Genomic DNA, 27,811 nt, shown 5'->3' with positions numbered 1-27,811 from the left:
AACACATCTGTACACTGACACATCTGTACACTGACACATCTGTACACACAAACACATCTGTACACTGACACATCTGTACACTGACACATCTGTACACACAAACACATCTGTACACTGACACATCAGGAGACACTAACATCTGTACACTGACACATCAGTACACACTAACACATCTATACACTGACACATCTGTACACTGACACATCTGTACACACAAACACATCTGTACACTGACACATCAGTACACACTAACACATATGTACACTGACACATCAGGAGACACTAACATCTGTACACTGACATCAGGAGACACTAACATCTGTACACTGACACATCAGTACACACTAACACATCTGTACACTGACATATCTGTACACTGACACATCTGTACACACAAACACATCTGTACACTGACACATCAGGAGACACTAACATCTGTACACCGACACATCAGTACACACTAACACATCTGTACACTGACACATCAGGAGACACTAACATCTGTACACTGACACATCTGTACACTGACACATCTGTTTACTAACACATCTGTACAGTTACACATCTGTAAACACTAACACATTTACCCATAATCTCTCTCTCTGTATCATGACACACACGTGTTAATGCAGGAGTAGAACTCGAGCTTTAATAATTAAACACACATTGATTTTATTCGTCTAATGATCAAACTAAAGAATCTGAACTAAAGCGGTTTCTCAGTACAAGGTGTGTGTAATAATTAATAATTTACACAATACTTACACAATCATACATTTTTACTTGTAAGTAATTTTATTACAATGTAAAATTACAACAAAAAAATCTTAAATCTTATGCAGGATTTAATTTATTATGCTATAAATTTGACCTGATCATATTTGTGACCCAGTGAGTGACCCCTAGGAGAAAGTCACATTACTGAACTGTTTCATAGAAGAACACCTTCAATATTATTGAGAAAACAGTGTACTGATTTTAATATAATATTATTTGTTACAGTGTAGGGAAGTGTGTGTGTGTTTCACACAGCCATGTTGTCGAGTTGAGGCCGGTCAGTAAACACCACTCGTCTGTGATACACTGCCCTCTCCAGCTCCAGTACAGTGATGTTGTTGATTAACGTGGCGCTGATTAATGATGCAGGAACGTAGAGCGTGTGCTGAGGACCGCGTTCTGGCCAGAACCGACCCACGTTAACACCATTAATAAACACCTGACCCTGAAACAGACACAAACACACGCAAAATCACATAAAGACTCTCAATAAAGACTAAAACAGATTGTTGATTCCAGGCTTGTGACAATATTATATACCATGATGCTGAAATCTTATTTATTTATTACTTCAGATGAGTAACAATATTAGCTAGATACATTTTCTAAAGCTAGCAAATTAAACACAAAACTGTGAAAACTGGTTGCTTGATTAATGTTATTGCTTATATTAGCTTCATACTCACTGCGCTAACTACATACACTATATTGCCAAAAGTATTCGCTCACCTGCCTTGACTCGCATATGAACTTAAGTGACATCCCATTCCTAATCCATAGGGTTCAATATGACGTCGGTCCACCCTTTGCAGCTATAACAGCTTCAACTCTTCTGGGAAGGCTGTCCACAAGGTTTAGGAGTGTGTTTATGGGAATTTTTGACCATTCTTCCAGAAGCGCATTTGTGAGGTCACACACTGATGTTGGACGAGAAGGCCTGGCTCTCAGTCTCCGCTCTAATTCATCCCAAAGGTGTTCTATCGGGTTGAGGTCAGGACTCTGTGCAGGCCAGTCAAGTTCATCCACACCAGACTCTGTCATCCATGTCTTTATGGACCTTGCTTTGGTCACTGGTGCACAGTCATGTTGGAAGAGGAAGGGGCCAGCTCCAAACTGTTCCCACAAAGTTGGGAGCATGGAATTGTCCAAAATGTCTTGGTATGCTGAAGCATTCAGAGTTCCTTTCACTGGAACTAAGGGGCCAAGCCCAGCTCCTGAAAAACAACCCCACACCATAATCCCCCCTCCACCAAACTTTACACTTGGCACAATGCAGTCAGACAAGTACCGTTCTCCTGGCAACCGCCAAACCCAGACTCGTCCATCAGATTGCCAGATGGAGAAGCGCGATTCGTCCCTCCAGAGAACGTGTCTCCACTGCTCTAGAGTCCAGTGGCGGCGTGCTTTACACCACTGCATCCGACGCTTTGCATTGCACTTGGTGATGTATGGCTTGGATGCAGCTGCTCGGCCATGGAAACCCATTCCATGAAGCTCTCTGCGCACTGTTCTTCAGCTAATCTGAAGGCCACATGAAGTTTGGAGGTCTGTAGCGATTGACTCTGCAGAAAGTTGGCGACCTCTTCGCACTATGCGCCTCAGCATCCGCTGACCCCCCTCCGTCAGTTTACGTGGCCTACCACTTCGTGGCTGAGTTGCTGTCGTTCCCAAACACTTCCACGTTCTTATAATACAGCTGACAGTTGACTGTGGAATATTTAGGAGCGAGGAAATTTCACGACTGGATTTGTTGCACAGGTGGCATCCTATCACAGTTCCACGCTGGAATTCACTGAGCTCCTGAGAGCGACCCATTCTTTCACAAATGTTTGTAAAAACAGTCTGCATGCCTAGGTGCTTGATTTTATACACCTGTGACCATGGAAGTGATTGGAACACCTGATTCTGATTATTTGGATGGGTGAGCGAATACTTTTGGCAATATTGTGTATATCCACCAGAGGCACCAATCATCTCTGCTGCTTCCGGCCATGCTGGATTTTTCTTCCTAATGTTTCTATACTCATTTAATGAGAATGCATATATGACTTAAATGCATGAAACCATGCGTTTAATTTTTTCAGACAGTGTGAAAGAGAACTAACTGCAGCTTGAAAATTTCAGACCAAACTCTATAGAATCATTCAAAACATTATCATATTTATTGCACTGATGTGTTCACACTTAATAAATATTGCCTTAAAGCTCAGTGTAAATGACAGCTTCCTGTCACACAGGAACGATCATCTGTCCCTCAACATTTTAGTTAACTTTATTAAGATAACATACATATAACAAGCATGGAGTTCTTTGTAAATACCTGTTAAAATCACAGCCTCTGATTAGTAACACAAAGCTTTATTCCTAATGTCCACTCCAAACCTTAGTTAACAAACTTGACGCTTCTTCAAGCTAGCATTATTGATAATCTGTAAAACTAGCTATACTGGGCTATTAGGTGTTAATCATAAGATGATTTAATGCACCTTGGTCCAGCCAGTAAGTTTGATGAAGGTGTCTCTGGAAACTCCATTGGGTTTTAAAGTACCAGAATAAAAACTCGGTCCAACGTCTCCCACTTCTTTCCCATCTGCCCTCCATCCCGACTGCAGCCAGCCATTTGCAATGACTCCATCAATATCCAAAGGAAAAATCAGCCAATCAGAAAGCACGTCGTTACCCAGGATCAGATTTCCCAAGATGCCCTGTTTGAAAAATGTGTTTGAAAAACTCTCACACACTCACCAGCACCAACCACACACAGCAGTTACGGTTTATTAAAAATCCTCTTAACTTTCCTCTCAGTCTTCTCACCTTGTAGTCATTGATTTTGGAGCCAAAGTTCACTCTGCCCATGTTCTCCACCAGAAGGTCTAGCTGATCTCCTTCACGCCCTGTCACGTTTATCACTAATGCAATGTCTCTCTCCATTACACCCTGATACACCTACACACACACACACATACATTAATAATGCAGGATCTTTCACCAGCACATCCTGTATACACACTCTGTACACACACTCACCCCATTCACAGAGACATATGCTCGGTCATGGATGCCATTCAGTGGTGAGATCAGTGGCGTTTGATCTGGAATGTCCCGAGGTAGTTGGGTCCGATACAGCACGTATCCATAGTACTAAAATTATACTACGTTATTATTTATTATAGTGTTATTTATGCTAACAGATCAGTATAAAATAAATGACATTACTGTATTACATTTTACTACAGAGCAGAATTCAACTAATGTCCAATGACATAAAATTTATTATTTATATTCAAGCTAACAGGACTGACTGATAACTGTTATCTTTTCATCATTAATGAGTGGCTATAAATAAAAAAACAATTAAAACAGCCATGGAACTCATCATCACGTAACCATGATATTTAGGTAATAAAAAGAGATCATCAGAGCAGTGTCATTCCACAGGACACAGGAGTGGGCAGTGTTTACTCGAGAATGTCTGAGCAAGGCCCTTAACCCTCTCCATTCCAAGGGCTGTATCACAGCTGACCCTGTGTCTGACCACAACTTCCAAAGCAATGATATCCGAAGAAAGAACGTTACTATGATGTGACAAAAAAAGGTCTTTTCTTCTTCTACTTCTTCTAAGACACTGGCCTCCTGATCACAAGGATGTGAGTTCAAAGCCCTGCTGTGTAAAGATGCCCGTGTTCGGCCCTTTATCAATTTTAAGCTGTATAAATCAGATAAACCTCAGTTGTTCTGGATAAGGGAAGGGAAGACAGATGGTTTCACTCACAGCTGTGAGAATAATAGATGTGTGCAAACGCATTAAAAAATCCAGTCCAAACAGCCATTTTTACAACAAAAAATGTTAACACAACAATGCTGTAGGATAAAAAAAACCTGTGATCCACTCATTAGCACACTGGGGCTCTACACAGCACCTGATAGACAGTTTTTCCTGAAGCAGTAGAGAACATGTCCATGGCTCACTTTCACGGACAACTTAAAGTCCTGTAAGAAGTACAGGGACAAAAACCTGCACTGGCCTGAGGAAGACACTGCTGACATAATCCTAAAAAACTAAAGACCTAAACATGTTTATGTTAGTTGTTTCTGGAGGTTTTATCTACAATAAATTTAAAAAAGTTATCCTCTCCCTCAGGATAACTAGAGCTGGTGTAGATCATACCAGCGCTCCACATTTCAGCTGCCCCGTGTGGAAGAGACCCAAAACTGCTTTACTTGCGTTCAGCTTGGGTTTTCTCTCTACAAAACAGCATCCACTCATAACAGCTCCATTCTGTGCAGACAGTATTGGATCTGAGGGCTGATCATCTACCATGAAATTAGGGCTGCAGCTATCGATTATTTAAAATTCCATCAATTAATCAAGTAATCGGATAAGAAGTACTTTTTATTTATTAAAGAGGAACACTAAATATGCAAGAGAAAATAATACAACTCTGTTAAAATGAAAAAGTAAGTTGTTTCCTATCTGCAAAAATGAAAATAAAATCTAAACCTACTTAGTGCATTTAAATGACATTCAAAATGCAAATACAAATATATATTTAAAAAAAAACGTAATTACTTCAAAAGAAGGTAAAAATAGTACAACCTAAAACATAATAATAATAATAATAATAATAATAATAATAATACCTAAACATTGTATTTATGTTGTACAGCTTAATTTTGAGGTTTCAGTCTAACTACAAGCTCAAGCAGGACATAAACCTTTACTGTCCTCCTGGAAGACTTGTGGTTTTTCTAAGAGGCAAAAATTAGTGAACAGGAAGGAAACTTGGAACAAGAACAAGAGTCCATACATATCAAATCTCATCACATTTTACTGTAACATGAAATTAGATTTATTTGGAGAATAAACCCTCTTAAATGTCTCTCTACCTACTGGTGTGTGTGTGTGTGTGTGTGTGTGTGAGACAGAGAGAGAGTGAAGCTATCAAAATGAATGACGCTTAGGCTTTTACAAAATGTAGCTAAATTAGGGACATCATAACTAGCCACCATACTGATTTACAATAGTCACTTAAATAGTCACTACATGTAGCCACAACTAGCAATCATATTGATTTAAGCTAAGTGTGAAGCTTGTGTCAACTCCGTGGACTTAAAGCGGGGACTGTGTGTGAATGAGATATTAACATGGTGAAGTTAGTTTGATATTCGGACATTAGGCAGACATTCGGAAGCGGTATTTCAGGGACCGTCCACAAATTTCTGTATTGAAATGTGGTACCTGGCACCATGCCCCAGTTATTCTAATTACTTCTTAAATATATGTCACGCATGCTGCTTTTGTTAATTAATTAATAATAATTTAATTAATAGATAGTATTAATTATGCGTCATGTGAATTAATTTGTAATTATTTATTTATTTTTCAATTTAAAAAATCACTATTCCTTCAATACCTTCTAGGTCATGTGACCCTGTGACCCCAAACTAGTACCAAAATAATCTAATTGGACACCTCCACGGGGTGCACCTCTTGTTATCCCAAAATATGTCTTCAGTGATTTTTATTTGTCGACTGTCCCTAAAATACCGCTTCCGAATGTCTGTCTAATGTCTGAATATCAAACTACCTTCACCGCGGTTGAGATGTTGAAGTATGGAACCTGTAGTGTTATGGTGCACCAGTTCAGTCTTACAGTAATCACACTGTACAGAGTTTTCTGTCTGTTGTAGTTTGAAATGATCCCAAACTTTGAAAACTTTCTGTCGTTTTCTTTGGCCTGAATCTTCTCTGTGTGTAGTTACAGTAAATCAACTAAACGAAGCTTCGAGGGAACTAATTTGCCTCAGTGATTTTTTGTATTCAAATTACTCAAGCTACTCGAGGAATACTTTCAACCCTACATGAAATACACAGCAAAAAACAAACAAACAAGCCTCTACAGGCAATCTCCATCTTCACACCAAAGTTAACATCTGAAGTCTTGACTCTCCTGTACAGCAGTGAAGCCTGGTAGCTGGAGAACTTCATATCAGATGCCTGCAGAGAATCCTGAGGATCATGTGGTGTGGTCTTCAGCCACATCCTGTGCTCGCCTGAAAAAACTGCAGGAGAGTGGACGCAGTGATCAGTGAACTCTAACATCACTGACTTGGGCATGTCACCATGATGCCTCAGAAAGTCCTCTACGGACAGCTTCAGGGGGGCAAGAGATGTGGTATAAAGACCAGTTAAACAAATAACTGAGGAAGTGTCAAACCGACCTCTCACCACTGGAAGAAGCTGCTGTTTACCATACCATCTACTGGGAGCTCTGGCATACAGGAGTAGAATATGAGGAATTGGAGAATAATGTGAAATAGGTGGTGTAAACCCATGCTGCACCCACTGGCTCCAACATGTAATAACGTTTGTGGGCCACGGATAGCACTTTATAACTAATAAAGAACACACTGTTAATGAGGAGGAACATCATCATCACACACCGGGTCTTGATGAACAAATAATCTTGAATCTTGAATCAATTAGATTCAGGTCTGTGGAACGTGAGCATGGCATCAATGCCTTTGTCATCCAGGAACTGTCTTCACTCTCTGGCCACATGAGGCCAGGCATCATCATGTACCAGGAGGAACCCAGGGCCTACTGCACCACTGTAAGGTCTGACAACGGCTCTGAGGATTCCATTCTGGTACCCAAGAACAGTGAAGGTACCGTTAGCTAGAACATGGAGGTCTGTGAGTATGTTGAGTTAAGTAGTGACACAGAGTGTGACAAAACACAAAACTAGAGACAAACCAGTCAGGAAGGATAAGGAGAGAGCAACACCACCTGTAGCTACCACCTGCACCACCATTCCCTTTTTGAGGGATGTCCTGCTGTAGCCTCTAAAGTTCACCTGTTATCATCTTCATTAAAGTAGGTGAAACTGATTCATAATCACTTACGATTTTTAACTTATAATTAAGTGTTCCCTTCATTTTTTTTAAGAAAGTATTATTTATTTATTTATTTATTAATACACATATACACACAACCATAGACACAGACAAAAAGAGAGATAAACAAGCTGACAGACGGATCTTACTTGTTTGATCTCCTCAAACGTTAGTGGCTTCAGAGACTTGAGTGGACCCTGAGGTGATAACATGTCCAGCAACCCACTGACATTACCAATCTACAACACATTTATAAAAACAAATATCTAATACAGCCATCTCTGTCTTTTAAAATGGAGTATTTATTGCATTTATTAAACTGATGTAAATACCTTTTGTAGCATCACAAACCCATACGCCATCTTTGGTGTCGCTGGGGGCATGGGGCCAACTGGAACATCACGAAACTGAAAATATTAAAATATATGGATGTTTACTGATTATTTATAGGCAGATTTGTGTATATATGTTGGAGATGATATTTTAAGTAATGTTGTTTCTAACACACTCTTACTACTACGTCATAAGTAGTGTTGATTAGATTTGTGCTCATACATCTTTAATGACGTCTCTGATGGCCAGGAGTTTGTCCGTTGGATCTCCAGCTTCTGATAACGGAGCATCGTAATCATAACTGGTCACTACGGGACGAAACCTGGTATCATGATCCGCTCCTGAATGGTAAATAAACACAAGTGACCATAAAGAACACAGGCCCAATCACACGCTCTTCACTGGAACTTCCCTCCTGCCACTATTAGCTAAAGGCTAACACCAAATTCATGCTAATCTTATCGTTAACCTCACACTTCCCCAATGCTAAGTCTAACCCTTAGCCCTTGTATCTGAGTGAAGAAAGTTAGCTCAGTTTCCTTATTCTTGTCTGCTCAATAACACAACATGAACAGCTGCATGCACAGAGTCGAGTTAGCTAACCTTTACACTAGCAAAACGAGACTACAAATGGAGATGAAGCTATATTAATGTGAATTCAATGAAACACACCATTCCAGTAACCAAAGTTTGTCCCTCCTTCAAACATGTACCTGAGGAGAGAGAGACAGCTTAAGTTAAATGTCCTGAAACATGACAGCTGAATAAAACACTTCTCTTTTATACAACTCAGCAATTGGGGGTTAAGGACCTTCCTCAAGGGCCCAGAGGTGGATGCTTAGTGGACCTGGGGTTTGAGCTCACAACCTTCCAGTCAGTGGTCCAACACCTGAGCTACCACATCCCCACAAAGGTAAACATTTACAAGCAACTGCATCAGTCAGGGGTGTGGTTGAATTTCAAGCAGGTTATAGCAGCTTCGATGATCCTGGGATTTGAACTCACAACCTTCTGATCAGTGGTCCAACACCTTCATCACTGTGCTACCACATGTCCTACCAGTGTGTGTTAGGTGTTTGACAAGCCCAGGTGGGTGTTGGGAGGAACCTTCTGCCAGATGGAAGGAGAGTGAAGAGTCCATGGAATGAGTGAGACGAATCGTGGCTTTGTGGATGCAGCGATTATATTAAATATTATTATGATTAGTTGTTTTAGCTTTTTAACTAGCTACAAAACTCTTCTTTTCTTCTGGTGTTGACTGAGATCTGTATCTCTGTGTTAATATAAATAAGAATAAGATAACATAAATAAGATAAACTGTGTAAATTAAACCTGGAGCGTACATGTTGACGTTAGCTCCCATGCTCATCATGTCTCTCAACATCTTACTGACTTTCTGTGTGTCGACTGTGGTGTGGTCATCTCCCCAGTGATCCAGCCAACCTGTGTAAAACTCAGAGTTGACCTAAAACACACAACAGACAGTTATATTAGCTCTGACCTTCCCTACGTCCATGCAGCAATGTCACAGCATCCACCGCTGCTGCTGGGTAAATCTCCGATCCCCTGCAGATACACCCTGTAGACCAACAACAGTGTGTGTGTGTGTAAACTCACCAGAGGGCCCTTGGGCTCAAATCTCCGCTGACGGAGGAATGCATCACTGATGTTTGTATCTGTTAAAAATAAAGATCTTACACACTGAGTGAAATCATCAGTTCAACTTTAATGAAACTTTCCATTAGTTAACCCTAGTTAATGCGGTTTAAATGACCAACATGACCAAATAATAACAGTTAGCTTTAACCATTAATCAATAGGCAATGACCATGTGGAATGTCTGTGTTTCATCTAAACACTTCTGACCAACACCTCACACTCTGAGTCTGTTCTGCATGTTATACAGGATGAAGAAATGACCAACGGACTTTCAAACAAGTTAGGTTAGGTCAGGTCGTCAATCCTACCAGAGAGTAAATAAAACCCATCTCTCTCTCCCTGTCTCTCTCTCACTCTGTCTCTCTCTCTCTCTTACTCTCTCCATCTCTCTCTGTCTCTCTCTCACTCTCTCTCTCTCTCTTACTCTCTCCATCTCTCTCTGTCTCTCTCTCTCTTACTCTCTCCGTCTCTCTATATATACATCTGCCAGACCTTCACGTCCGCCCCTACTTCATCTGCATTACACAGCCAGGACTCAGCTACTCCTTCACTGAAGCATCTCTCAACCATAGCAGCAGAAGAGGTTTTGCAAATCATCAACTCCTCCAATCCCACCACCTGCCCACTGAATCCAATCCCTTCCACTATGCTCCAGACCATCTCACCTGACCTCCTGCCCTTCATTGCCACAGTCATCAATAGATCCATAACATCAGGACAGGTACCCACTGCCTTTAAGCAAGCAAGGGTTATCTCTATACTGAGGAAACCTGCTTTGGATCCCTTTGACATTAATAATTACAGACCGGTATCACTCCTCTCCTTTCTTTCAAAAATTCTTGAACAAATTGTTTATAATCAGCTGTCTGACTATCTCTTGCAGAATAACCTCCATGATCCCAACCAGTCTGGCTTCAAAGCAGCACATTCCACAGAGACTGCCCTTTTGACAGTCACTGAGAAACTACATACTGCTAGATCAGCCAAGCTTCATCAGTCCTCATCCTCCTCCACCTTTCTGCAGCATTTGACACGGTTAACCACAAGACTCTCTTGTCCACCCTCAGGAGTCTTGGAATTTGTGGAACAGCATAGGAATGGTTGCTTCCTACCTGGATGGTCGCTCATATCAGGTAACATGAAAGGGATTGACATCTGCCCCACGCAGACTCTCTACTGGTGTCCCACAAGGCTCAGTACTTGGTCCTCTCCTTTTCTCCCTCTACACCCACACTCTTGGCAAAGTTATATCCTCACATGGCTTTTCATACCACTGCTATGCTGATGACACCCAACTTATCTTCTCCTTCCCTCCCTCAGACACCACAGCTTCTACCCGGATCTCAGCGTGTCTGGCAGACATTTCATCCTGGATGACTGCTCATCAGCTGAAACTTAATCCCAGCAAAACTGAACTGTTGGTCATCCCAGGTGATTCATCCCCAGACAAGGATCTTGCATTATCTCTGGACAACTCAATGATCTCCTCTTCAGCCACTGCTCGCAACCTTGGGGTAACCATGGACAATCAACTGTCCTTTTCCTCCCATGTTGCCAATGTGACACACTCATGTTGGTTTCTTCTGTACAACATCAGAAGGATCCGACCATTTCTATCCACACAGGCTGCTCAAGTACTTGTTCAGTCTCTGGTCATTTCGAGACTGGACTACTGCAACTCTTTACTGGCACGTCTTCCTCTGAATGCAACTCGTCCACTGCAAATGATCCAAAATGCAGCGGTGTGACTTGTCTTCAACCTGCCTAAGTTCTCCCACACCTCCCCACTGCTGCGTTCCCTCCACTGGCTTCCGGTAGCTGCATCAGATTCAAAACACTGATGCTTGCCTACAAAGCCAAGAATGGACCAGCACCATCTTACCTCAAAGATCTTATTACTCCTCGCACTGCTCCTCGCTCCCTCCGATCCACTAGCACTGCCCGACTGGTCCCACCATCTCTCAGGGTAAAAGGTAGGTATTCATCTAGACTCTTCTCTGTTCTGGCACCGAGGTGGTGGAATGAACTTCCCCTAGATGTCCGTACAGCAGAGTCTCTGACTGTCTTCAAACAACGTCTTAAGACCTACCTTTTCCTGAAGCACTTAAACTAGCTCTTACCTTTTACTGTTTATGGTTTAAAAAAAAAAAAAAAAAATTCCAATTTTAGTTGAATGGTATCCTGAGTCTGTGACCTATTGAACCAGTGTTAATGTTTTCAATGATAGAGACTTAAAGCACTTTTGTATGTCGCTCTGGATAAGAGCATCTGCCAAATACCAGAAATGTAAATGTAAAATGTATATATATATATATATGTCTCTCTCTGTCTCTCTCTCTCTGTGTATCTGTCTATATCTCTATCTCTTTCTCTGTTTTCAAGTATTATGTTCAGCCCAGTGAAATACTGCTACAGTTTAAAACACCCACACCCACCCACACACACACACACACACACACACACACCGGTCCCGAAGTCGATGGTAGAATACAGCCCCTGTAGACTTCCACACGCTAGCTCTTTATCCCTGTTTCCGTCAGTAGTGAACAGAACCACATCCTCGCCCAGAAAGTTCCGGAACAGCAGCCGAAGTGACCGCATGTAGTTATGGTCACACGCAAAGTAACTGCCATACTCATTTTCCACCTGCACACACACACAAACAATGTATTAAGTTTTTTCGCTATAATTGAATTAGCGTGCCTGTGATTAGCATGATGTACCTGCAGACTGATTATGTTCCCTCCATTCTGATACAGCCATGGGCGCATTTTAGTGAGCAGCACTGCCAACCAATCACCTACAGCCTGCATGTACTCTACACACACACACACACACACACAATCGGCAAACTGAAAAAATCACCTCTCATGTAAATGTCTGGATATTAACGTGTACCTGAATCTGCTGACCGCAGGATAATGTTGGGGTTGTGGAGCAGCCATGCAGGCAGACCTCCCTAAAACACACACACACACACACACACACACACACACACACACAGACAGCATGCAGTCAGCATGTTTACATCAGACATAAGTACTACTCATGAGTGTAGCTTTAGTGCGTTTAGAGTGTTTAGTCTCAGGAATGAACTCATGGTGCTCATTTATCTTTAACTCATAGAACTGATCATTAACCCGAACACTGACCTGTCATAGCTGCTAGGATTCTGGACAAATCCATGGGACATAAGCTTAGATTCTGAGACATTCTACATTCACACAACAGATTTACTTTTCTGAGGAATTCCCTCATGCAAACTATATTCTCACTTTATGGATCTTCTAATAAAAACCATGCACCAAATTGGTAGTTACTCAACTGTCCACTTCCTCTGAATAAAAGTGAGTGCTCGTCTCCAAATATAAACACTGACCAATATTCACTTCCATGTATCTAATAAAACCCGAGTGTAACGTGTTCGAGTGGCAAAAGGTGGAGTGGGACTTTATTAATCCCCTAGGGAACATTTGGTGTCACAACAGCCACAAAATACGAACAAAATGGACATCACTGGACATAACACAAAAGATCCACAAGGTCTATCACAGAGAGAAGAGGAAGTGAAGAGTGTGTCAGGAGTTTTGATGATTTATAGGTTTATAGGCCTGATGAAACTGTTTTAGAGGCATGTCTGTGACCCAACACTCAGAAAAACACAGGCACTTTGGCCGGTCTACTGGACGGTCTCAGATTTAATGGGTGTGTTTTCATCATGCTCCCTGACTGGGAGATTTCCTGTGTGTTTGCTGCCTGTGATTGGTTCTGCTCTTCTCATCACTCTCATTGTGTATGAGTGCAGAAAAAAACAGTTGAGAGATTTCCTCCTTCTGTCTCATTCGGTCATCAACAAGTATAAAGACAGCCTTTGGATTTGAGGTTTCAGGTCCATTAATGAATTTTGTCAAAGCTCATCATGAGTCATTTCCTGAGGTGGAACATAAAGAGCCGTGAGGTCGGGATTTGACCGTGATTTGTATCTGAGTCATGGCTAGACCTGAACATCTGAAGACCAGTGATATTCCTGACATCTGTGACTCTCAGAGACAGCACTTCTGTCCTAACAGTATATGCTGAATCCAGCTGGTGTTATTTGCTGCATCCAGGTTTTAGATACAACACATCCGCTCCAACACCACGCTGAAACCCAATCCTGCAGCTCTAATCCTGGGCCAGGTTCTTTATCTCCACAATTATAACTGCTCATATATTTTATATTGTACATTAATAATGTCTCTGTGTGACCTGTATTGACCCTCACCATCTCCCACTCGGCACAGATGTACGGTCCGGGCCTCAGGATCACCAGCAAGCCCGTCTCATTGGCCAGATGGAGGAAATGTTCCAGATCTCTGTCCCCCTCAAAGCTGTACATGCCCTGCACAGGCTCATGGAAGTTCCAGGGCACATATCTTAATAACATTAATAACAGTGTTAATGAACACAGCAGTGTTATAACAGGTTATAGCCCTGACACACAAAAACTACAGCACTCACAACATGGAACCAAAATGTAATCTTGTAATAAATTCACACAAAATTTTAATATTTATTATTATTATTATTATTATTATTATATGTTGTGATATTTGTTAATATAATTCCTAGACATAGTGTGTTAAATATTTAGAGGAAAAGAATATTTCCAATAATAGTGAGTGTAGTTTACTGTAAATAAAACATTTGTATTAAAAAATGTCCAGATTTGAGCTGCAAGAGAGCAATAACTTGATTTCAGGATTAAATACCAGCCTGAGATTGAAGACTAAATATTAAAAGTGAGAAGCTCAGTGAAGTCTAAACACTGTATGTTGTTAATGTACAAACAAATGTATGTATGTTTTCATCAGCTGCTACCACATGCTAGTGACGGCTCAAGTGGTTAAGGCTCTGGGTTGTGGATTGGGTTCAGGCCCCAGCTGTTGAGCCCCTGTGCATGGTCCTTAACTACCTCAAGGAGGGCTGTACCGTAGCTGCCCCTGAGCTCTGACCCCTAAACTCATGTGGAATATGAGAAGAAAAGAACTCCACTGTAATGATAATAAAGGCTAACAGTATCCTAAACACAAAGGTGCTCCACGTGACACTGATGAAATATTTCAGAATCATCACTCTATTTGTGTACTAACAGTGCCAGTGTCAGTGTTACTGTGTCTGTGTTACAGTGTCTGTGTTACTGTGTCGGCGTTATAGTGTCGGCGTTACAGTGTCGGAGTTACAGTGTCGGAGTTACAGTGTCTGCATTACAGTGTCGGAGTTACTGTGTCGGAGTTACTGTGTCTGTGTTACAGTGTCTGTGTTACAGTATCTGTGTTACAGTGTCGGCGTTACAGTGTCGGCGTTACAGTGTCTGCGTTACAGTGTCTGTGTTACTGTGTCGGTGTTACAGTGTCGGCGTTACAGTGTCTGCGTTACAGTGTCTGTGTTACTGTGTCGGTGTTACAGTGTCGGCGTTACAGTGTCGGCGTTACTGTGTCGGCGTTACTGTGTCGGCGTTACAGTGTCTGTGTTACTGTCTCTGTGTTACAGTGTCTGTGTTACTGTGTGTGTTACTGTGTCTGTGTTACTGTGTCTGTGTTACTGTGTCTGCGTTACAGTGTCTGCGTTACAGTGTCTGTGTTAGTGTCGGTGTTACAGTGTCGGTGTTACTGTGTCGATGTTACAGCGTCAGCGTTACTGTGTCTGTGATACTGTGTCAGTGTTACAGCGTCAGCGTTACTGTGTCTGTGATACTGTGTCAGTGTTACAGCGTCAGCGTTACTGTGTCTGTGATACTGTGTCTGTGTTACTGTGTCAGTGTTACAGCGTCAGCGTTACTGTGTCACTGTGTCAGTGTTACTGTGTCAGTGTTACTGTGTCTGTGATACTGTGTCTGTGTTACTGTGTCAGCGTTACTGTGTCTGTGTTACTGTGTCAGTGTTACAGCGTCAGCGTTACTGTGTCTGTGTTACTGTGTCAGTGTTACTGTGTCTGTGTTACTGTGTCAGCGTTACTGTGTCTGTGTTACTGTGTCAGTGTTACAGCGTCAGCGTTACTGTGTCAGTGTTACTGTGTCTGTGATACTGTGTCTGTGTTACTGTGTCAGTGTTACAGCGTCGGCCTTACTGTGTCAGTGTTACTGTGTCTGTGATACTGTGTCTGTGTTACTGTGTCAGTGTTACTGTGTCTGTGTTACTGTGTCAGTGTTACAGCGTCAGCGTTACTGTGTCTGTGATACTGTGTCTGTGTTACTGTGTCAGTGTTACAGCGTCGGCCTTACTGTGTCTGTGTTACTGTGTCTGTGTTACTGTGTCAGTGTTACTGTGTCTGTGATACTGTGTCTGTGTTACTGTGTCAGTGTTACTGTGTCAGTGTTACTGTGTCTGTGATACTGTGTCTGTGTTACTGTGTCAGTGTTACAGCGTCGGCCTTACTGTGTCTGTGTTACTGTGTCTGTGATACTGTGTCAGTGTTACAGCGTCAGCGTTACTGTGTCAGTGTTACAGCGTCGGCGTTACTGTGTCTGTGTTACTGTGTCTGTGTTACTGTGTCTGTGTTACTGTGTCTGTGTTACTGTGTCTGTGATACTGTGTCTGTGTTACTGTGTCTGTGTTACTGTGTCAGTGTTACAGCGTCAGCGTTACTGTGTCAGTGTTACAGCGTCAGCGTTACTGTGTCTGTGTTACTGTGTCAGTGTTACAGCGTCGGCGTTACTGTGTCTGTGTTACTGTGTCTGTGATACTGTGTCTGTGTTACTGTGTCAGTGTTACAGCGTCGGCGTTACTGTGTCTGTGTTACTGTGTCTGTGTTACTGTGTCTGTGTTACTGTGTCTGTGTTACTGTGTCAGTGTTACAGCGTCGGCCTTACTGTGTCTGTGTTACTGTGTCTGTGTTACTGTGTCAGTGTTACAGCGTCGGCGTTACTGTGTCTGTGTTACTGTGTCTGTGTTACTGTGTCTGTGATACTGTGTCTGTGATACTGTGTCTGTGTTACTGTGTCAGTGTTACAGCGTCGGCCTTACTGTGTCTGTGTTACTGTGTCAGTGTTACAGCGTTGGCGTTACTGTGTCTGTGTTACTGTGTCTGTGTTACTGTGTCTGTGTTACTGTGTCTGTGATACTGTGTCTGTGTTACTGTGTCTGTGTTACTGTGTCTGTGTTACTGTGTCTGTGATACTGTGTCTGTGTTACTGTGTCTGTGTTACTGTGTCAGTGTTACAGCGTCAGCGTTACTGTGTCTGTGATACTGTGTCAGTGTTACAGCGTCAGCGTTACTGTGTCAGTGTTACAGCGTCAGCGTTACTGTGTCTGTGTTACTGTGTCAGTGTTACAGCGTCGGCGTTACTGTGTCTGTGTTACTGTGTCTGTGTTACTGTGTCTGTGATACTGTGTCTGTGTTACTGTGTCAGTGTTACAGCGTCAGCGTTACTGTGTCTGTGTTACTGTGTCAGTGTTACAGCGTCGGCGTTACTGTGTCTGTGTTACTGTGTCTGTGTTACTGTGTCTGTGTTACTGTGTCTGTGTTACTGTGTCTGTGATACTGTGTCTGTGTTACTGTGTCAGTGTTACAGCGTCGGCCTTACTGTGTCTGTGTTACTGTGTCTGTGTTACTGTGTCTGTGTTACTGTGTCTGTGTTACTGTGTCAGTGTTACAGCGTCGGCGTTACTGTGTCTGTGTTACTGTGTCTGTGTTACTGTGTCTGTGTTACTGTGTCTGTGATACTGTGTCTGTGTTACTGTGTCTGTGTTACTGTGTCAGTGTTACAGCGTCAGCGTTACTGTGTCTGTGTTACTGTGTCTGTGTTACTGTGTCTGTGTTACTGTGTCTGTGTTACTGTGTCAGTGTTACAGCGTCAGCGTTACTGTGTCTGTGTTACTGTGTCTGTGTTACTGTGTCTGTGTTACTGTGTCTGTGTTACTGTGTCAGTGTTACAGCGTCGGCCTTACTGTGTCTGTGTTACTGTGTCAGCGTTACTGTGTCTGTGTTACTGTGTCAGTGTTACTGTGTCAGCGTTACAGCTTCAGCGTTACTGTGTCTGTGTTACTGTGTCTGTGTTACTGTGTCAGTGTTACAGCGTCAGCGTTACTGTGCCTGTGATACTGTGTCTGTGTTACTGTGTCAGTGTTACAGCGTCGGCCTTACTGTGTCTGTGTTACTGTGTCAGTGTTACAGTGTCAGTGTTACAGTGTCGGCGTTACTGTGTCTGTGTTACTGTGTCTGTGTTACTGTGTCTGTGTTACTGTGTCTGTGATACTGTGTCTGTGTTACTGTGTCTGTGATACTGTGTCAGTGTTACAGCGTCAGCGTTACTGTGTCTGTGATACTGTGTCTGTGTTACTGTGTCAGTGTTACAGCGTCAGCGTTACTGTGTCTGTGATACTGTGTCAGTGTTACAGCGTCAGCGTTACTGTGTCAGTGTTACAGCGTCAGCGTTACTGTGTCTGTGTTACTGTGTCAGTGTTACAGTGTCAGTGTTACAGTGTCGGCGTTACTGTGTCTGTGTTACTGTGTCTGTGTTACTGTGTCTGTGTTACTGTGTCTGTGATACTGTGTCTGTGTTACTGTGTCAGTGTTACAGCGTCAGCGTTACTGTGTCTGTGTTACTGTGTCAGTGTTACTGTGTCAGCGTTACTGTGTCTGTGTTACTGTGTCAGTGTTACTGTGTCTGTGTTACTGTGTCTGTGTTACTGTGTCTGTGATACTGTGTCTGTGTTACTGTGTCTGTGTTACTGTGTCAGTGTTACAGCGTCAGCGTTACTGTGTCTGTGTTACTGTGTCAGTGTTACTGTGTCTGTGTTACTGTGTCTGTGTTACTGTGTCTGTGATACTGTGTCTGTGTTACTGTGTCTGTGTTACTGTGTCTGTGATACTGTGTCAGCGTTACTGTGTCAGCGTTACTGTGTCTGTGTTACTGTGTCAGTGTTACTGTGTCAGCGTTACTGTGTCTGTGTTACTGTGTCAGTGTTACAGCGTCGGCGTTACTGTGTCTGTGTTACAGCGTCAGTGTTACAGCGTCAGCGTTACTGTGTCTGTGTTACTGTGTCAGTGTTACAGCGTCGGCGTTACTGTGTCTGTGTTACAGCGTCAGTGTTACAGCGTCAGCGTTACTGTGTCTGTGTTACTGTGTCAGTGTTACTGTGTCTGTGTTACTGTGTCTGTGTTACTGTGTCTGTGATACTGTGTCTGTGTTACTGTGTCTGTGTTACTGTGTCAGTGTTACAGCGTCAGCGTTACTGTGTCTGTGATACTGTGTCTGTGTTACTGTGTCAGTGTTACAGCGTCGGCCTTACTGTGTCTGTGTTACTGTCTGTGTTACTGTGTCTGTGTTACTGTGTCTGTGATACTGTGTCTGTGTTACTGTGTCTGTGATACTGTGTCAGTGTTACAGCGTCAGCGTTACTGTGTCTGTGATACTGTGTCTGTGTTACTGTGTCAGTGTTACAGCGTCAGCGTTACTGTGTCTGTGTTACTGTGTCAGTGTTACAGCGTCAGCGTTACTGTGTCTGTGATACTGTGTCAGTGTTACAGCGTCAGCGTTACTGTGTCAGTGTTACAGCGTCAGCGTTACTGTGTCTGTGTTACTGTGTCAGTGTTACAGTGTCAGTGTTACAGTGTCGGCGTTACTGTGTCTGTGTTACTGTGTCTGTGTTACTGTGTCTGTGTTACTGTGTCTGTGATACTGTGTCTGTGTTACTGTGTCAGTGTTACAGCGTCGGCCTTACTGTGTCTGTGTTACTGTGTCTGTGTTACTGTGTCAGCGTTACTGTGTCTGTGTTACTGTGTCAGTGTTACTGTGTCTGTGTTACTGTGTCTGTGTTACTGTGTCTGTGATACTGTGTCTGTGTTACTGTGTCTGTGTTACTGTGTCAGTGTTACAGCGTCAGCGTTACTGTGTCTGTGTTACTGTGTCAGTGTTACTGTGTCTGTGTTACTGTGTCTGTGTTACTGTGTCTGTGATACTGTGTCTGTGTTACTGTGTCTGTGTTACTGTGTCAGTGTTACAGCGTCAGCGTTACTGTGTCTGTGATACTGTGTCTGTGTTACTGTGTCAGTGTTACAGCGTCGGCCTTACTGTGTCTGTGTTACTGTCTGTGTTACTGTGTCTGTTACTGTGTCAGTGTTACAGCGTCAGCGTTACTGTGTCTGTGATACTGTGTCTGTGTTACTGTGTCAGCGTTACTGTGTCTGTGTTACTGTGTCAGTGTTACTGTGTCAGCGTTACTGTGTCTGTGTTACTGTGTCTGTGTTACTGTGTCAGTGTTACAGCGTCGGCGTTACTGTGTCTGTGTTACTGTGTCTGTGTTACTGTGTCAGTGTTACAGCGTCAGCGTTACTGTGTCTGTGATACTGTGTCTGTGTTACTGTGTCTGTGTTACAGCGTCGGCCTTACTGTGTCTGTGTTACTGTGTCTGTGTTACTGTGTCTGTGTTACTGTGTCAGTGTTACTGTGTCTGTGTTACTGTGTCTGTGTTACTGTGTCTGTGATACTGTGTCAGTGTTACAGCGTCAGCGTTACTGTGTCTGTGATACTGTGTCAGTGTTACAGCGTCAGCGTTACTGTGTCTGTGATACTGTGTCTGTGTTACTGTGTCAGTGTTACAGCGTCAGCGTTACTGTGTCTGTGTTACTGTGTCTGTGATACTGTGTCAGTGTTACAGCGTCAGCGTTACTGTGTCTGTGATACTGTGTCTGTGTTACTGTGTCAGTGTTACAGCGTCGGCCTTACTGTGTCTGTGTTACTGTCTGTGTTACTGTGTCTGTTACTGTGTCAGTGTTACAGCGTCAGCGTTACTGTGTCTGTGATACTGTGTCTGTGTTACTGTGTCAGCGTTACTGTGTCTGTGTTACTGTGTCAGTGTTACTGTGTCAGCGTTACTGTGTCTGTGTTACTGTGTCTGTGTTACTGTGTCAGTGTTACAGCGTCGGCGTTACTGTGTCTGTGTTACTGTGTCTGTGTTACTGTGTCAGTGTTACAGCGTCAGCGTTACTGTGTCTGTGATACTGTGTCTGTGTTACTGTGTCTGTGTTACTGTGTCTGTGTTACTGTGTCTGTGTTACTGTGTCTGTGTTACTGTGTCAGTGTTACAGCGTCAGCGTTACTGTGTCTGTGATACTGTGTCTGTGTTACTGTGTCAGTGTTACAGCGTCAGCGTTACTGTGTCTGTGATACTGTGTCAGTGTTACAGCGTCAGCGTTACTGTGTCTGTGTTACTGTGTCTGTGTTACTGTGTCTGTGTTACTGTGTCTGTGTTACTGTGTCAGTGTTACAGCGTCAGCGTTACTGTGTCTGTGATACTGTGTCTGTGTTACTGTGTCAGTGTTACAGCGTCGGCCTTACTGTGTCTGTGTTACTGTCTGTGTTACTGTGTCTGTTACTGTGTCAGTGTTACAGCGTCAGCGTTACTGTGTCTGTGATACTGTGTCTGTGTTACTGTGTCAGCGTTACTGTGTCTGTGTTACTGTGTCAGTGTTACTGTGTCAGCGTTACTGTGTCTGTGTTACTGTGTCTGTGTTACTGTGTCAGTGTTACAGCGTCGGCGTTACTGTGTCTGTGTTACTGTGTCTGTGTTACTGTGTCAGTGTTACAGCGTCAGCGTTACTGTGTCTGTGATACTGTGTCTGTGTTACTGTGTCTGTGTTACAGCGTCGGCCTTACTGTGTCTGTGTTACTGTGTCTGTGTTACTGTGTCTGTGTTACAGCGTCGGCCTTACTGTGTCTGTGTTACTGTGTCTGTGTTACTGTGTCTGTGTTACTGTGTCTGTGATACTGTGTCAGTGTTACAGCGTCAGCGTTACTGTGTCTGTGATACTGTGTCAGTGTTACAGCGTCAGCGTTACTGTGTCTGTGATACTGTGTCTGTGTTACTGTGTCAGTGTTACAGCGTCAGCGTTACTGTGTCTGTGTTACTGTGTCTGTGATACTGTGTCAGTGTTACAGCGTCAGCGTTACTGTGTCTGTGATACTGTGTCTGTGTTACTGTGTCAGTGTTACAGCGTCGGCCTTACTGTGTCTGTGTTACTGTCTGTGTTACTGTGTCTGTTACTGTGTCAGTGTTACAGCGTCAGCGTTACTGTGTCTGTGATACTGTGTCTGTGTTACTGTGTCAGCGTTACTGTGTCTGTGTTACTGTGTCAGTGTTACTGTGTCAGCGTTACTGTGTCAGTGTTACTGTGTCAGCGTTACTGTGTCTGTGTTACTGTGTCAGCGTTACTGTGTCTGTGTTACTGTGTCAGCGTTACTGTGTCTGTGTTACTGTGTCAGTGTTACTGTGTCAGCGTTACTGTGTCTGTGTTACTGTGTCTGTGTTACTGTGTCAGTGTTACTGTGTCAGCGTTACTGTGTCTGTGATACTGTGTCTGTGTTACTGTGTCAGCGTTACTGTGTCAGCGTTACTGTGTCTGTGTTACTGTGTCAGTGTTACTGTGTCTGTGTTACTGTGTCAGTGTTACTGTGTCAGCGTTACTGTGTCTGTGATACTGTGTCTGTGTTACTGTGTCAGCGTTACTGTGTCAGCGTTACTGTGTCTGTGTTACTGTGTCAGTGTTACAGCGTCGGCGTTACTGTGTCTGTGTTACTGTGTCTGTGTTACTGTGTCTGTGTTACTGTGTCAGCGTTACTGTGTCAGTGTTACAGCGTCAGCGTTACTGTGTCTGTGATACTGTGTCTGTGTTACTGTGTCAGCGTTACTGTGTCTGTGTTACTGTGTCAGTGTTACAGCGTCAGCGTTACTGTGTCTGTGATACTGTGTCTGTGTTACTGTGTCAGTGTTACAGCGTCGGCCTTACTGTGTCTGTGTTACTGTGTCTGTGTTACTGTGTCAGTGTTACAGCGTCAGCGTTACTGTGTCTGTGATACTGTGTCTGTGTTACTGTGTCAGCGTTACTGTGTCTGTGTTACTGTGTCAGTGTTACTGTGTCAGCGTTACTGTGTCTGTGTTACTGTGTCTGTGTTACTGTGTCAGTGTTACAGCGTCGGCGTTACTGTGTCTGTGTTACTGTGTCTGTGTTACTGTGTCAGTGTTACAGCGTCAGCGTTACTGTGTCTGTGATACTGTGTCTGTGTTACTGTGTCTGTGTTACAGCGTCGGCCTTACTGTGTCTGTGTTACTGTGTCTGTGTTACTGTGTCTGTGTTACTGTGTCAGTGTTACTGTGTCTGTGTTACTGTGTCTGTGTTACTGTGTCTGTGTTACTGTGTCTGTGATACTGTGTCAGTGTTACAGCGTCAGCGTTACTGTGTCTGTGATACTGTGTCAGTGTTACAGCGTCAGCGTTACTGTGTCTGTGATACTGTGTCTGTGTTACTGTGTCAGTGTTACAGCGTCAGCGTTACTGTGTCTGTGTTACTGTGTCTGTGATACTGTGTCAGTGTTACAGCGTCAGCGTTACTGTGTCTGTGATACTGTGTCTGTGTTACTGTGTCAGTGTTACAGCGTCGGCCTTACTGTGTCTGTGTTACTGTGTCTGTGTTACTGTGTCAGTGTTACAGCGTCAGCGTTACTGTGTCTGTGTTACTGTGTCTGTGTTACTGTGTCAGCGTTACTGTGTCAGTGTTACAGCGTCAGTGTTACTGTGTCAGTGTTACTGTGTCAGTGTTACAGCGTCGGCCTTACTGTGTCTGTGTTACTGTGTCAGCGTTACTGTGTCAGTGTTACAGCGTCAGCGTTACTGTGTCTGTGATACTGTGTCTGTGTTACTGTGTCAGTGTTACAGCGTCGGCCTTACTGTGTCTGTGTTACTGTGTCAGTGTTACAGCGTCAGCGTTACTGTGTCTGTGTTACTGTGTCTGTGTTACTGTGTCAGCGTTACTGTGTCAGTGTTACAGCGTCAGTGTTACAGCGTCAGCGTTACTGTGTCAGTGTTACTGTGTCTGTGTTACTGTGTCTGTGATACTGTGTCTGTGTTACAGCGTCAGCGTTACTGTGTCTGTGATACTGTGTCTGTGTTACAGCGTCGGCCTTACTGTGTCTGTGTTACTGTGTCTGTGTTACTGTGTCTGTGTTACTGTGTCAGTGTTACTGTGTCTGTGTTACTGTGTCTGTGTTACTGTGTCAGTGTTACTGTGTCTGTGTTACTGTGTCTGTGTTACTGTGTCTGTGTTACTGTGTCAGTGTTACAGCGTCGGCGTTACTGTGTCTGTGTTACTGTGTCTGTGATACTGTGTCTGTGTTACTGTGTCAGCGTTACTGTGTCTGTGTTACTGTGTCAGTGTTACTGTGTCAGCGTTACAGCTTCAGCGTTACTGTGTCTGTGTTACTGTGTCAGTGTTACAGCGTCAGCGTTACTGTGTCTGTGATACTGTGTCAGTGTTACAGCGTCAGCGTTACTGTGTCTGTGATACTGTGTCTGTGTTACTGTGTCAGTGTTACAGCGTCAGCGTTACTGTGTCTGTGTTACTGTGTCTGTGATACTGTGTCAGTGTTACAGCGTCAGCGTTACTGTGTCTGTGTTACTGTGTCTGTGTTACTGTGTCTGTGTTACTGTGTCAGTGTTACAGCGTCAGCGTTACTGTGTCTGTGATACTGTGTCTGTGTTACTGTGTCAGTGTTACAGCGTCGGCCTTACTGTGTCTGTGTTACTGTGTCTGTGTTACTGTGTCTGTTACTGTGTCAGTGTTACAGCGTCAGCGTTACTGTGTCTGTGATACTGTGTCAGTGTTACTGTGTCAGCGTTACTGTGTCTGTGTTACTGTGTCTGTGTTACTGTGTCTGTGTTACAGCGTCGGCGTTACTGTGTCTGTGTTACTGTGTCAGTGTTACAGCGTCAGCGTTACTGTGTCTGTGATACTGTGTCTGTGTTACTGTGTCTGTGTTACAGCGTCGGCCTTACTGTGTCTGTGATACTGTGTCTGTGTTACTGTGTCAGTGTTACAGCGTCAGCGTTACTGTGTCTGTGTTACTGTGTCTGTGATACTGTGTCAGTGTTACAGCGTCAGCGTTACTGTGTCTGTGTTACTGTGTCTGTGATACTGTGTCAGTGTTACAGCGTCAGCGTTACTGTGTCTGTGATACTGTGTCTGTGTTACTGTGTCAGTGTTACAGCGTCAGCGTTACTGTGTCTGTGTTACTGTGTCAGCGTTACTGTGTCTGTGTTACTGTGTCAGTGTTACTGTGTCTGTGTTACTGTGTCTGTGTTACTGTGTCAGTGTTACAGCGTCGGCGTTACTGTGTCTGTGTTACTGTGTCTGTGTTACTGTGTCAGTGTTACAGCGTCAGCGTTACTGTGTCAGTGTTACTGTGTCAGTGTTACAGCGTCGGCCTTACTGTGTCTGTGTTACTGTGTCAGCGTTACTGTGTCTGTGTTACTGTGTCAGTGTTACTGTGTCTGTGTTACTGTGTCTGTGTTACTGTGTCAGTGTTACAGCGTCAGCGTTACTGTGTCTGTGATACTGTGTCTGTGTTACAGCGTCAGCGTTACTGTGTCTGTGATACTGTGTCAGTGTTACAGCGTCAGCGTTACTGTGTCTGTGATACTGTGTCTGTGTTACTGTGTCAGTGTTACAGCGTCAGCGTTACTGTGTCTGTGTTACTGTGTCTGTGATACTGTGTCAGTGTTACAGCGTCAGCGTTACTGTGTCTGTGATACTGTGTCTGTGTTACTGTGTCAGTGTTACAGCGTCGGCCTTACTGTGTCTGTGTTACTGTCTGTGTTACTGTGTCTGTTACTGTGTCAGTGTTACAGCGTCAGCGTTACTGTGTCTGTGATACTGTGTCTGTGTTACTGTGTCAGCGTTACTGTGTCTGTGTTACTGTGTCTGTGTTACTGTGTCAGTGTTACTGTGTCAGCGTTACTGTGTCTGTGTTACTGTGTCAGCGTTACTGTGTCTGTGTTACTGTGTCTGTGTTACTGTGTCAGCGTTACTGTGTCAGTGTTACAGCGTCAGTGTTACAGCGTCAGCGTTACTGTGTCTGTGTTACTGTGTCAGTGTTACTGTGTCTGTGTTACTGTGTCTGTGTTACTGTGTCTGTGTTACTGTGTCAGTGTTACAGCGTCAGCGTTACTGTGTCTGTGATACTGTGTCAGCGTTACTGTGTCTGTGTTACTGTGTCTGTGATACTGTGTCTGTGTTACTGTGTCAGCGTTACTGTGTCTGTGTTACTGTGTCAGCGTTACTGTGTCTGTGTTACTGTGTCTGTGATACTGTGTCTGTGTTACTGTGTCAGCGTTACTGTGTCTGTGTTACTGTGTCAGCGTTACTGTGTCTGTGTTACTGTGTCAGTGTTACTGTGTCAGTGTTACAGCGTCGGCCTTACTGTGTCTGTGTTACTGTGTCTGTGTTACTGTGTCAGTGTTACAGCGTCGGCGTTACTGTGTCTGTGTTACTGTGTCTGTGTTACTGTGTCAGTGTTACAGCGTCGGCGTTACTGTGTCTGTGTTACTGTGTCTGTGATACTGTGTCAGTGTTACAGCGTCAGCGTTACTGTGTCTGTGATACTGTGTCTGTGTTACAGCGTCGGCCTTACTGTGTCTGTGTTACTGTGTCTGTGTTACTGTGTCTGTGTTACTGTGTCTGTGTTACTGTGTCAGTGTTACTGTGTCTGTGTTACTGTGTCTGTGTTACTGTGTCTGTGTTACTGTGTCAGCGTTACTGTGTCTGTGTTACTGTGTCAGTGTTACTGTGTCAGCGTTACTGTGTCTGTTACTGTGTCTGTGTTACTGTGTCAGTGTTACAGCGTCAGCGTTACTGTGTCTGTGATACTGTGTCAGTGTTACAGCGTCAGCGTTACTGTGTCTGTGTTACTGTGTCTGTGATACTGTGTCAGTGTTACAGCGTCAGCGTTACTGTGTCTGTGTTACTGTGTCTGTGATACTGTGTCAGTGTTACAGCGTCAGCGTTACTGTGTCTGTGATACTGTGTCTGTGTTACTGTGTCAGTGTTACAGCGTCAGCGTTACTGTGTCTGTGATACTGTGTCTGTGTTACTGTGTCAGTGTTACAGCGTCAGCGTTACTGTGTCTGTGTTACTGTGTCAGTGTTACAGCGTCAGCGTTACTGGGTTGGGGTTACTTTGTCAGTGTTACAGTGTTTATCTTACACCTGAATGGCGTTAAGGCCGCCCATGTACATCTTCATCAGTCTGTCCTTCCAGTAGAAGCGTGGGACTCTGGAATAATGGACACTGCCGGACACATAGCGGAAATACTGTCCATCCTTCAGGAAGCAGTCTTTACTGTAATCTATAGTGAAGGAGCGCTCTGCCTAAAACATGAAAATATAAAATAAATAACGGAACATAAAGCCATAAAAAATCTATCTGCACTTACAATTACAATAATACATTTTAATTAGATGACCTGTAACTGTGTGTGTGTGAAGTCTGCACTTACCGACACACTGTTTATTAACGCGGTGATACACACACACGCGCACACACAAAGTGCCTGTGACGCCATATCTGTGATAAAGCGGTAAATTAAATTAATTAAGTTCACCGTGTGTGTGTGTGTGTGTGTGTGTGTGTGTGTGTGTGTGTGTGTGCTCAGACTAGTGCTGTATAAAGCACTTCTCTTTCACTTTAACACACTGACTCAGCCTCAGTGAGCTGATCATATGACTGACCTCAGCCCGCCGGCCGCATGGTCCTAAAGCACTCCCGTTCCTTGCGTTGAGACTCAGTGTGTATATGTGTGTTCGCCACACGGGGGCAGTACAGTACCACTCAATTTCATTTGTATCGCGTTTTCAACAATTGGAACCACAATCGGCTTTATTGCCAAATTCTGTGGTTTTTACATGTAGCAGGAATGTGCCTTGGTGTACTAGTGCACAAGAATAAAAATATAAATATAAAATATAAACAAAAACATCTAAGTATTTTAACAAGAGGAAATACTAACTGTGATACTGTATAATAATTGAACCAGTGCAAACATTAAATTACGAAACAGTCCGTACAGAAACTTCATTATACACAGAATCATTATAAATACAGAGTGGGATTATAAATCATTATAAACACAGAAAGTGGGATTATAAATCATTATAAACACAGAGAGTGGGATTATTAATCATTATAAACACTGAGAGTGGGATTATAAATCATTATAAACACTGAGAGTGGGATTATAAATCATTATAAACACTGAGAGTGGGATTATAAATCATTATAAACACTGAGAGTGGGATTATAAATCATTATAAACACTGAGAGTGGGATTATAAAT

The 27,811-nt window shown here is 43.4% G+C and overlaps 1 protein-coding gene across 1 annotated transcript; it reads right to left on the bottom strand.

Moving 5' to 3' along the window:
• Positions 1-772: 772 nt before the first annotated feature.
• Positions 773-27,138, bottom strand: glb1l (galactosidase, beta 1-like). The gene is made up of 15 exons (XM_058391212.1): positions 26,975-27,138; positions 26,683-26,846; positions 13,931-14,081; positions 12,565-12,625; positions 12,390-12,484; positions 12,132-12,312; positions 9,625-9,683; positions 9,351-9,472; positions 8,680-8,720; positions 8,230-8,348; positions 8,007-8,081; positions 7,824-7,913; positions 3,592-3,723; positions 3,264-3,482; positions 773-1,222 (listed from the first exon to the last, which is right to left on the bottom strand). Exons 1-15 carry the CDS (start codon positions 27,038-27,040, stop codon positions 1,025-1,027), a joined length of 1,773 nt encoding a protein of 590 aa, XP_058247195.1. The 5' UTR covers positions 27,041-27,138; the 3' UTR covers positions 773-1,024.
• Between the last annotated feature and the right edge of the window lie 673 nt (positions 27,139-27,811).

This window comes from Hemibagrus wyckioides, linkage group LG06 (assembly GCF_019097595.1).
Source record: "Hemibagrus wyckioides isolate EC202008001 linkage group LG06, SWU_Hwy_1.0, whole genome shotgun sequence".
NCBI lineage: Eukaryota > Metazoa > Chordata > Actinopteri > Siluriformes > Bagridae > Hemibagrus > Hemibagrus wyckioides.
Note: the sequence above shows the minus strand (reverse complement) of the source record. Positions and strands in the feature narration are given on the sequence as shown.

Excerpts from the sequence above, each read along its gene's own strand:
- glb1l (XM_058391212.1), bottom strand. The coding sequence starts at position 27,040 with ATGGCGTCACAGGCACTTTGTGTGTGCGCGTGTGTGTGTATCACCGCG. Across the intron at positions 9,473-9,624 it reads TTGAGCCCAAGGGCCCTCTG|GTCAACTCTGAGTTTTACAC; the intron begins GTGAGTTTACAC and ends TGTGTGTTTTAG. Across the intron at positions 8,082-8,229 it reads TCAGAGACGTCATTAAAGAT|TTTCGTGATGTTCCAGTTGG; the intron begins GTATGAGCACAA and ends TAATATTTTCAG.